This window comes from Mucor mucedo, assembly GCF_025094135.1.
Source record: "Mucor mucedo strain NRRL 3635 chromosome Unknown EV154scaffold_52, whole genome shotgun sequence".
Taxonomy (NCBI): Eukaryota; Fungi; Mucoromycota; class Mucoromycetes; order Mucorales; family Mucoraceae; genus Mucor; species Mucor mucedo.
The window spans coordinates 88,066-99,475 of record NW_026252336.1 but is presented as its reverse complement, the minus strand read 5'-3'; the positions used below and the strand labels follow the sequence as shown (position 1 = coordinate 99,475).

At 34.7% G+C, this 11,410-nt stretch overlaps 3 protein-coding genes across 3 annotated transcripts; 1 reads left to right on the top strand and 2 right to left on the bottom strand.

Annotated features, from left to right (window-relative positions):
- The first annotated feature begins 1,058 nt into the window (after window positions 1-1,058).
- EV154DRAFT_510646 (SCO1/SenC-domain-containing protein) lies at window positions 1,059-2,338 on the top strand. The gene is made up of 5 exons (XM_051601726.1): window positions 1,059-1,272; window positions 1,331-1,438; window positions 1,505-1,598; window positions 1,663-1,875; window positions 1,945-2,338. The coding sequence occupies exons 1-5, from the start codon at window positions 1,231-1,233 to the stop codon at window positions 2,319-2,321; spliced, it is 834 nt and encodes a 277-aa protein (XP_051457101.1). The 5' UTR covers window positions 1,059-1,230; the 3' UTR covers window positions 2,322-2,338.
- A 90-nt stretch (window positions 2,339-2,428) lies between these two features.
- EV154DRAFT_552094 (uncharacterized protein) lies at window positions 2,429-4,231 on the bottom strand. The gene is made up of 2 exons (XM_051605032.1): window positions 3,857-4,231; window positions 2,429-3,791 (listed from the first exon to the last, which is right to left on the bottom strand). Exons 1-2 carry the CDS (start codon window positions 4,089-4,091, stop codon window positions 2,458-2,460), a joined length of 1,569 nt encoding a protein of 522 aa, XP_051457100.1. The 5' UTR covers window positions 4,092-4,231; the 3' UTR covers window positions 2,429-2,457.
- A 5,850-nt stretch (window positions 4,232-10,081) lies between these two features.
- EV154DRAFT_564108 (uncharacterized protein) lies at window positions 10,082-10,640 on the bottom strand (the record flags this gene model as incomplete). Its single annotated transcript, XM_051605822.1, has 3 exons — window positions 10,082-10,261; window positions 10,327-10,432; window positions 10,498-10,640. 3 exons carry the CDS (start codon window positions 10,638-10,640, stop codon window positions 10,082-10,084), a joined length of 429 nt encoding a protein of 142 aa, XP_051457099.1.
- Window positions 10,641-11,410: the final 770 nt, after the last annotated feature.

Below are 11,410 nucleotides of genomic sequence, written 5' to 3'. Positions count from 1 at the left end.
CCCTTTAACATTGAACCTATCGACTTATATATTATAAACGCATACACAATGGTTACTATGTACACCAGAATCTGTAACTAAGTCACCTTAATTTGAAGTTCTAAAATTTGAGTTTATATTCCAATTCGTCAGATACGAAAATGGACGTAAGATAATACTTTTGAAGTAAGGATCATGATGTCGAAACATAGAAGTATTAAAAACCGTGTAAAACCACACAAAATCCAAATTCGTAACACTTAAATGATTTAGGAACTATTCTCATTTTTTCTATGACCTATAATTCCACCTGTTAGAGACTGTTAGAGTTGGGAAAAGAATGACAACATTAAGCCTAATTGTGCCGAAAATACTAAGATTCTACAAAAATGTTGTAGTTATTAGATTTTTTTTTCTACGGGAGGCACGAACACCACTGCAATATTGTTTAAATAAGACCTGAGGATACATTTTTCCAATATGATGTTCACCTTTGTATCATTCAGCCACTGTATTAATCGAGTTGCAGACTTATCTGTCTGTCAGCAAGTACCCATTTACCAGCGGTTGTAGTAAATTTATTGCCGTGTGACGTTTCTAAATAGGTTTACCTACATAACTTTAACGAGGAGCGATCTATGTTCTATAATAAAAATATTTTTTACAGTGGAAAGACAAGAATCGCTTACTCAGCTAAAGAAAAAAGTGTGCTGACAAAATTTTGGATTTTGTTAGATACATATAAAGAAAAATTGAATGACAACTACTAAAAGTAACCTCACAAGGCAGCATAAACAGAGGATAATTGACTTGGTTATAACAGGTAAAAAGAAAACGTCAAAAACTTTTGGCTTCATAAATACAAGCAAAAGAAAAATAATGGATGTTCATAAATCTTACGGGATAGGCTTGTGTTTTATAGATTTCAACAGATGGGTACAGAAAGAGGATGGTGTCTTTTATTAAAGAATTATGGATCTTTGAGTTCGTCATGACTTCTGACTTCTTTTTAATTAGTCACTCAATAAGATCTTATCCAAAGAACTGAAATATTTTATATACAATAAAAGATAATTTACCTTTTTATTTCATTGAAAATGTGATTGTTCGTGTTTTTCTTGATTTATTAAACATTTGATTACCGGAGCGAAGCGAAAGTTAAAAAAAATTACCGCAGTGCCGTGTATATAAAAATAAACCGAGGCCGGGGGGTCTTGGCTCCTTTTTTTTTTCTGTACCAACACTTATAGAATGTCATTCACCGCTCGCACATTACTTGGAGCCAATGCCAGAGTAAGAAAGAAGGAAAGGGAAGGAATTAAAAACTGGACGGGAGACTTATTTATATTAGGCATTGTCACGCAAGTGTTTTTCTCAATGTCAAGTCAAGACAACAGCTTCTCCCATGAGATTTTATGCAACAACTAAACAAGAGATTCGTCAAAAGGCAGCGATTGGAGTAAAGTATTACAATTAGAAACTTTTGACACACTACAGTTTTTGACACCTTGTTTTTTTTGCGTAGCCTTTTACTATGAAGGCAGCAGCAGTCTTTTTAACAGTGGGAGGAGGATTATTATATTACTTTCAATCAGAGAAGGAAAAGGTCGAGAAATTACGTGAGTATAGATATAGGACAAAGAGATGAGATAAAGCCAGCTAAACAGTGTCATATAAAAAAAGGTATTGCAAAGGAAGCAGAGAAATCCAAGACACAATCGTTTGGTAAGCCCAAGCTTGGCGGAGATTACAGCTTAACCAATGTCCATACAAGCAAACAATTTGGGTCTGAAGATTTGAAAGGAAAGTTCAGTTTAATTTACTTTGGATTTACACATTGTCCAGATATTTGCCCTGAAGAGTTGGACAAGATGGCAGAAGTAGTTGACCAAACGAGTAAAGTATAAGAAAAGAAAGAAATGTGAATGTGTGTAACTGACAGGTTTTTTGGGTGTGTAAAAATAGAAAAACAAGTGGGAGAAAATGTTCTTGTCCCGATTTTTATCACATGCGATCCCAGACGTGATACAGTTGAAATTGTAAAGGAATACGTGAAAGATTTCCATCCTGATTTGATTGGTTTAACTGGAACCCAAGAGGAGATTAAGAGAGTGGCCAAACTCTTTCGGGTGTACGTTTCTTCACCTCCTGATATTAGTGAAGGAGATGATTACCTGGTCGACCATTCCATCTTTTTCTACTTGATGGATCCAGAGGGTAAATTCCTCGATTGTTATTCTCAAAACTCAAAGGCTGAGGAAGTCACTGAAGGATTTAAGACTTACTATAAAGAGTACTTAGAAAATGGCGGAACATTAAACAAGTCTGCCATTGAAAAATAAACTTTTTTTTAAATATATATTTATTGTTTATTTTGTATCACTGCTACACACCTTCGGACCAGCCGAAAACAACGTAATTTGAGTGACGGAAAAAAATACATAAAAAAGTTTTTTTTTTTTTTTTTTTTTGGTCTTATCAATGATTGAGAGCAAGAGCTACGTGTTGTCTTTCATGAACCATGTAATCTTCAAAAACGGAAGAATCAATGGAGTTGGGAGTGGAAGGAGCCGAGATTAAGGAAGGAGCATTTAGCTGATGATGAGGTGGCGTCTCAGGAGTGACGGATAAATGTGAGCCGATGATGTTTGTCTTTTTGTTTGTCGAACAAGCTTGATTGGTTATTCCATGTTCATCAATGGCTGCTGCTGCTTTTTCTATAGTTGTTTGTTGATGTGTTTGAGTTTGTAACACTTTTTTTTCATTGGCGGATGAATGGGATGGTGACCGTGCACGTAAAGACGTACGATTATTATTGCTGATTGTGATTGTGTTTCTTCGTTCATCGTGCGACAATTGTCTTTTATGGATGGCTGAACTAGACACAATTGCATCATACTGTGCCTTGTCTCGAACAACATCGCCTTTACTGTTGCCCTTTTCAAAATGATGATCCAAGTCATGGACATTAACAATAGGTTGCAAAGAAAGAACTCCTTGCGATTTCTTTCCCTCTAAAATTAACATGGCTTCTTGTCTTGACTTGTTTTGAAAGGAAAACGCAATACTTTGTTCTAAGAGTTGTTGACGCCAAACTTCTTCTTGGTAACTCTTTCTTTGTTGCTGCTGTTTCTTCTTTTCTTCTTGTTCGTTCACTAAGAGTTCTTTCAGAGCTATTGTCAGCTGTTCAGTTTCAGGCATAGATAAAGGACTTTTTCGTTGTCTTCTTTGCTTCAGGGTTAGTTTCTCGCCACCATCAATATCGAGGGCTACTGCTTCAACGGAAACAGGGGAATCTGCAAAGGATATATTGCTGTTTGATGTGGTTGTGGTTGATTGAGAATTGGGTCTTGTATGGTCATTACTACTGGGTATATTTAATAAAGGGAGAGGTGGAACATCATTATCGAACGTCAGACTGAGCTTGGGATTGCGAGTGGCACCCAAAGTTCCACTTCGATAAGGTTGGACTTGATTCGGAAGTGTAAATGAGCTACTGGAGTGGCCGGTTTTACAGGTGTATAAGCTTTCGTTGTCATGTACTCCATCGGGGGAATGCAATAATTCGGCATCCAAAGATAAACGTAAGAGTGAAGGTTGTTTCTTTGTCTTGATGGATCTGGGTTTCACGCGAGGGGTGAGTGTAGGATCGACAAGAGGTCTTCTACCGTATTTTGTAGGGTCGGCAGGCTGAGAATGTCTGTGGCTCATGTTACTATCTCTTTTGGACTTTGCCTGTCTTGGCGGCGGAGAAAGTGAAGAAGATGGTTGTTGTCTCCATGGTATAGAGCTGCAAGGTCTCACTTGCAATACTAACATGAGGAAACTAAAATTTAATAAAGGGTTTTTATTACATGTGTATAAAATAATTATTTACCTTGGATAGTAGCAGGTTCTGACTTTGTGGTGGGATATTCAACAGGTGCGAATTCTTCATATGATTGAGATAGTCTAATCTTTTGAGATTTGGATTTTTTAAACTTTGTAATAAAAGAAAAGCATGACGACCAGCGAAATTTGCGAGATTTATTATTAACATCGTTTTCTGAATGTGGCTCTACAGCCTTGTTGTTGGTGCGAGAGTGTACACTGGTCGTTGAATCATTTATCATGGAGTTATTTTAAAATGGAAATTTAGGGTCACTTGTCAAGTAAGTAAGAATGGGATATATATGAAATGGGGTATATTTATTTCTTTAAAAAAAAAGAAACAAAAAAGAAGAAAAGGAATTAAAAAAAGAGGGAGGGAAAAGGGAGAGTGAAAAATTAATAAATGTGCTGCTTTTTGTTTATGATTATACAAGAAATGCTACACGATTAACCCAAAGAGGTAAGAATACTCAGTTGCCCAGCCCGAAACCTCCGCCCTAAAAGTTTCGGTCGTACATTGTTGTAAATTTCAGGTCGAAATTTTTTAAAACGGTGGGGGGAGGGGGTAAATGTTTATTTATATCTTTTTACTATATCTAGTTTATCAAGCGATTAGACCTGTAGAAGTATAAAATTAACGACCGTGTCAATTATAGTTTGCTGCCTATCACTTCTGCTATTTTTTTTTTTTGGCCTAGTTTGTGCACTTGTTACATTACACAAGATGTTGCTTCTCTTTTTAAACAAGTTTACATTCGCTTAAATAAATTAGGTCGCTCTACACGAACGAACCGTCGTTCTGTCAGCAATAAAGTGTCGCCAGCGAACATGCGATTCTTACCGACAGAGAAAGACGAATCTTACGTTACTATGCCATCACTAACAGGCGAAATAACCTTGCCGAGATCATGGCTAATGTGGTGGTTACTGCTAAAAAGAACACGTTTAGAAAAGAGCTTCACAATATAACTTTAGAAGCCGTATCGCGATGAAAAAGCCTTTTGTGAACGAGCACAAAAGTTGGACTTTGGGTGCTCTTTAAACGATTTAAAGAAAAGCATTTTGAGTATGTTCCATAGAAACGTCAAATATACTCATAGAATTTGAATGGAGCTTAATGAATATCGAATGAAGGAGTAAAGGTTATCTAATCGATTATAAAGTAAATGAAAAAAAATGGATTTTTCTGTTTGTAAAAAACAGTATAGATCCATTTATTAAAGGCTCCTTATGTATTCCATATATCATTAATTCTTGATATATGAATGTCGAGTTCTTTTCAAATGTTTTAATCATACATCTATGATGAGTGGCGGAGTTATAGAAAGATACTTTGTCTTATGGGGACTGTACAACATATAAGGAAATGCAAACCTTGTTTCTTTTTATGAAAAAGGAGAAACAACAAGGAGTGCTGAATAATATAAACAAAATCACTTTCTTTGTATCGTTTCCTGACAAAAGAGTAACTGGGATCCTTTATTTATATTCCACTTCTCCCTCATTACATATTCCTTTCAAACAAAATTACACGAGGTCGAGTCTTCTTATTAATGTGATTAACCCTGAAGGGAATAACATCTTTTTAAACTTGGTTGTGTACGTGGGTAGTTAAAATCTTTTTGATTTTTAGTGCAACCCTTGTATAATGCATGGCTATGATATAACTACCCTCGTGGCGAAAAAAAAAAAAAAAAAAAAAAAAAAAAAAAAAAAAATTCGGTCTGCGCATTAACCCTCTTTTTTTCTGTCTTTCCCCTTTTTCTCGGGAGGGAAATAAAACGTTTTGATTTTCAGCAGATTATCAATTGTATGTAAAAATTACCAAACAAGTCCATGCACACAAAACGACGGCTCCACGTTTTTTGACACGTTAAACCAAAAATCTTTTTTCAAGGTCAACCTTTTTTTTTGATTGTTGTAACGAATTTGTTTTTTAGCACGTACAAAATGCAGGGTCTTTCCGACATGAGTGACCCGAGAATCCTTCTAAATTTGTCAAAGTCTTTACTCAGGTACCTTACCCCCCAGTTCTTAGGCACCCATCACGTAATAATAACAAATAAAAAAGAGAGTAGCCGTTTCATCCATTCACGAAATTTTAAATCTGCGCAATAATATATCTCGTCTCAGCATGTAACATAGAAAGAACGGTGATAATGTCAATATATGCATGTAATAGACAATACGCAATAAAGATATCGGCATATGATGTCGCCATATCCCAGTCGATTTTGGCCATTTAATAATAGACTACTTTCAAAATACTCACTCAGCTTTAAAAATCCGGCATAAATTTGTTGTAATGCATCAGCCGACACTTCAAAAGTGTGCTTGTTTAACAGCCAACAAAAACAATAAACCGTCAATTTGATAAGGTATAATTATTATTAGTATATAATTCCTCAATATATAGCTTTTTGAATTGAAGGTGATTCAACTATAGCAGTTTATATATATCAAATCTCAGTATAAATCACGAAGCAGCGAGACTAACTCAAATTAGAAATAGGTTCAAATGGTAGAACTAAAAAAAAATTCTAGGTGGCAAGTTACTATGCTGATAAAGAGCACGTCAATTTGTATTCAAATTTAAATATCGACAATCTGAAATACGACAATCATGATTACCACTAGTAGACGTAGTATTGTCCAAATGACTTTATGTGATTTCTTTGATACATTTTGTAAGAACCTTAAACGGCTCTAATAGAAGTTGCCTAATAGCCTCATATCACGTACCAAAGCGCCACTGTGCAATAACAAACAAACAAAATATAAAACTTTCCCAAAGGTTTATAAATTATAGATAGCGCATTTATTGATAGCATTCAGCCAAATAGTGTAACTATATTTGTGAGATAAAGCTCCTAAATGCATCACGCGAAACTGTTTTTGTTCAGGAACCAAAAAAGATGACATATTTCATTCATCTACCAATGGAAAGAAAATAAAAAATTATAAAAAAAAAGTGATACAATCTGTTTGAAAGAAAAAGACGTCATGTTCAGTAGAACTAGATTTATTTTAGGTAAAAAAATAGATTATCTTCACTGTCATTCGTCCTTTTCTTTCACAAGTGTTACAAAGAGTGAATTAAGTACCTTTTTTTAAAAAGACCTTTTTTTTATCTCTGTAATACCTATTCATTTTTTGACTATCGAGCATCGACGTTCGATATAGTATAGTATGGATTGTGCCTTTTTTTCGATTTGAAAGAGCGTGGTGTAGATTAGGAAAAAGTCTTTTTTCTTTCTTTCTTTCATCGGTGTAAAAAAGTTAAATTACCAGGCACCGGATCAGTTCCGCCAAATTAAAATGTAACATTGACTATCACCAGATTGTAGCATGACCCACCTCTCACGTAGCAACCAAAAATTACTGGATTGGTACAATGATTTGCGCTCAAGATTTCTTATCCAACCAAGTTTGTCCAAACTTTATGTATGGTCACTCAATCCCTGTTTGGGTATCACAAGTTCTTTTGCCATCAAAACCCATAAACAAACGAAAACGTACATGTTATGCGCTTTGAAACCAAGGAAACTGTTTACTGTCAACCTCTAGAAGAAAAGGCAAACCAAACTACTCCTCAGAGATCATGTTTCATTGGCCTTTGACTGGGGTAAATACTGTTCCAACTTTGAATGTATGAACTGATGCAAACAAAAAGAAAAAAAAAACTACAGTAGCCACAACGCGAGGCTTTTGTTTTTATTTATTTTCTCTTTCTTATAACCTGATGCGACTTATGATGAGCAAACAGTTATACTGTTTATGTGCACAACATTAACTGTCTTTGCTTCCTATGGGAAAATAGCGTTCCCTTTTTGTTTTGTTTTATATTCTCTTCTTGGGTGCATCTTTTTATTAGTTCGAATCTCGTATTGTATACGAATTTTAGCATTAATTTCTGCTACTCAAGCAACCTTTACTGGAATAAACGCTTGAATGATTTTTTAGAAACTCTCCCAAAGGTCAACAACCCATTTTTTTTTTTACCTATTTTTTTGTTTTGTTTGTTTGTTATTGTTCATCATTTGTTTAAAAAGTAACCTCCTTCACACATCACACACGAGCCACCTGGAGACAAAATACTATAATTCAGGCCATAGGATACACTTTCCTAAATCAGAGTTTGGGGGTTATTCCAGACTATTGCCTTATATAGTTAGACCATAAATCATCCATTTTTGCAACCTATAATTATCCGAACTGCGGGCCACACCAGATCCGTCCTATTTCTGTATTAAGATTAAACTTAGCGATTCTGTAACGTCATTATATAATATGATAGCTTATTTCTGGGAGTGACTGGGAAATGAAAGATGAAAACACGCGTAGTTGAGTAATGACGAGGGATTTTATTCAAAAGTAAAAAATGTTACAAAATCGAAATACACTTACCCAAAACGGTCCACCTACCTTTACAAGGCGGAAAAATGCTTTCGATTTTTTTTTTTTTTTTTTTTGTGAGATTAAGAGCATACGAAAGTCAAACTTATTTAATCTTCGATTATTGGCTCCCCATGCCTACATTTTAACGTAAACTCTGTAATAAACAAAGACTATCAGTAACAAAAAGGATCGACCCGACCAACCAACCGACACAGAAAAAAAAAAAAAAAGATGCGTAAATACAACACAAACCCGAGGGCGCGTTACACCAAGAATTTAAATGTTTTTTAATAGTAATTTCGGTGAAAGAAGAGAATTTGGATAATTCGTCAATCATGCGAATCACCGCTTAAAGAAAGAAAAAAAACAGTTTGGTCATTTGTTTCCCGGGTTTTTGCCAATTGACGTTAAAAACTATTTTTATGAAAACGCACCTGGGGATTATCTTTTTCATTTTAAAACCGGGTGAGCAATCATCCTTTTTTTTTCTTCCTCTCCATTCATTTGAAGGCGCGACTTCGATAGATCTCAGAAGCACGAGTAATTACTCGAGTTTCGAATTCAATAGGAATAGTAAAGTGAGGTATACCCCATCAAGCACGATTTTATCTAAAGAGCTGTCTTAACCATGAACACGCTACCCTTGTTTCAAATTTGTCATATTTGTTTCTTTGGGGCGAGGGTGAGGGGACCTCATATGTGTGTGAACCATGCTTATAATCCGGGATCGATCGATATGATCAATATAAATGGGAAAAATTGTGAATCCGATAATTATCAAAACAAAATAGCGGCAGGTACCCGAGACCCATTACTGACAACGAGGTTAAACCATTAATGTCTATTATCTCTGGTTGCTATGTACTTCAATTGACTATACGAAAAAGAAAAACTGCAGACATAAACAATTACTAAATTACCGTATTTATTATTTCTCTGTACACAAATAACAAGGTTTTATCCATAACAGCTTGTCAAATATTTGTACTACCTTTAAGTCGTCTTGCTTACTACTTGCTTCTCTCATTCGTCTTTATTTTTTACTTTCGCTTTTTATTCGCTGAAGTGTAATTATATGTCTATTTAGGCTTGGTCTACCCAACATTATAACAGGCCCCGTGTAGAAAACTTTCCGCGCATAAGGTCACACATAAAAAAATCTTCATACTATACAAGCCAGATGCTCCATCTCATCCTCGTGTCTCTTTATAGATAAATTTTACCAAAAAAAACCTCAACAACGAGCGATTTCGATCGCCGTGTAAGTTTTTCTATCCAAACTAGGTCTCTTCCTACAGTATGACCCATCGACGTGATATAAATTTATTTACATAATTGGATTGACCATGCATATAACAAGAATTAAATTTAGCTCGAATGTACTGTTGTTTCCTTTTATAAGAAACTGACATATTGCAGCAATTGACTTGCAACATGTAGATAATCTACATCACCGGTATTTGAAATTCGTAGTCGGTAACTTACCAACTATAGATTTGGCCACCTGTAAATGGCTCATATAAAGACGAGTTACGTTATTCAATTCCGTAAAAAAAATCCCTTTTAATTAACACCATGCCACAAAAAATCAACATCAAAATCAAGAGCTCGCGCTCCAAATAAGCCCACACGGGTAATTAAATTGAGTGCAAACATAGATGATATTCGTAGTTATACAATATAGTGACTGGGCAAGATTTAAAAATAGTACAAGTGATTTTAAAAGTTGGAATTAATATTAGGTTCTGTATTTGGTATTTAAGAAAAAGATGGTATGTAGAACAAATAAATTAGTAGTGTAGCTTTGTTTTCCTTATTAAATAATAATGGCTGTTTAAAGGTAACCAGCTTGATGGTCCACTCTATATTGGAAATTATATGGGGTGCCATCTGGGTTGAATACATCAATGGTAGCCAATACAGGATCATTGCCTCCTCCCATCGTAATCCACCCACCACCAGGACAATTTATAACCACAGGAGGATACTCTAAACCCGGAGAAGTTCTTCGGAACTATACATGAAATCATGGTTACAATGACATAATGTTATAGTGGAGAAGTAGTAAATTTAACTTACAGTGAAAGAGACTATGTCTTCTTTGTTTGTTGATTTGACACAATCAGATGTAGTGTAAGGACAACACGCTTTGTCTCCTGGACCTAACGCCTCACGTGAAAATCGACTGAAAAAAAAATGTTGGGTTTCAACTTCGCGAAAAAAAAATTTGGTACTAGTCGAATTACTTACGATGTATAAAGCCCACCGGCATTGTCGGGTTGTTGTCTTATCCAGAAAGTACCACCGCCTTCTGGAAGATCATTATAAATACAATAGGCCTCTAAACATGTGGCCATCATAATTAAGTTGAGTAAGACAATGATAGATTTCATGTTGCAATGATAAAATGATGATTTATGAAGCTGAACAACAAAAAATGACGGGGAGTGTTAAGGGATCAGTATTTATACATAATATGTGATATATGTCCAATTTTTTTTTTACACTTCAAATTAAGAGTAATTGTCTCTATTCACAAAAGTAGCCAATTGTACTCTTGATAATAGTTATTTTAAAAAAAAAGAGCAATTATTAATTTGCATTTTCGATTTGATTGTGATTTTTTTTTTTTTGCATAGTGCTCTCAATAATTCAAATTAGAATTCTTTTCTTTGTTATTTGCAATATAACAATAAGATAAATACGTGGTAATTCCTTGTAATTTTATTATTATTTACATTTTTATTTTGTCGTTTAAATGTATCAAGTCATATCTCGAGCAAATTCTGTCAATAACGAATAACAAAAATAAGGGTTCGTTTTTTTATAAATACATTTTTAACAATGAAATTTCCAATTGTCAGTTCCAAGGGAGTTTGAATTAATCTTTGTAGCTTAGCCCATCATCATTTTTGTTTGTTTCCCATTGGTCGTGAAATAATCACTGAATCTTTTATTACATTTTCATTCAAAGAAAATCTTATGAATGAGATCATATGTTTTGATGACAAGAACAAGTGCTATAACAACTTTAGCTCCAACGCTTTTTTCCATTTTGACCAGTAAGATATTTAGATTTAGTCAAGAGGGAGCCTTATATACGAGACGAGATTGCAAACCACAACAAGAAAAAGAAACAGTAGAAAAGGCCTAACGACACACG

Coding starts and splice junctions, on each gene's coding strand:
- EV154DRAFT_510646 (XM_051601726.1), top strand. CDS start 1,231: ATGTCATTCACCGCTCGCACATTACTTGGAGCCAATGCCAGA. Junction 1,273..1,330: donor TACTTGGAGCCAATGCCAGA/GTAAGAAAGAAG, acceptor TATTTATATTAG/GCATTGTCACGCAAGTGTTT. Junction 1,599..1,662: donor GGAAAAGGTCGAGAAATTAC/GTGAGTATAGAT, acceptor ATATAAAAAAAG/GTATTGCAAAGGAAGCAGAG.
- EV154DRAFT_552094 (XM_051605032.1), bottom strand. CDS start 4,091: ATGATAAATGATTCAACGACCAGTGTACACTCTCGCACCAACAACAAG. Junction 3,792..3,856: donor AGAACCTGCTACTATCCAAG/GTAAATAATTAT, acceptor TCCTCATGTTAG/TATTGCAAGTGAGACCTTGC.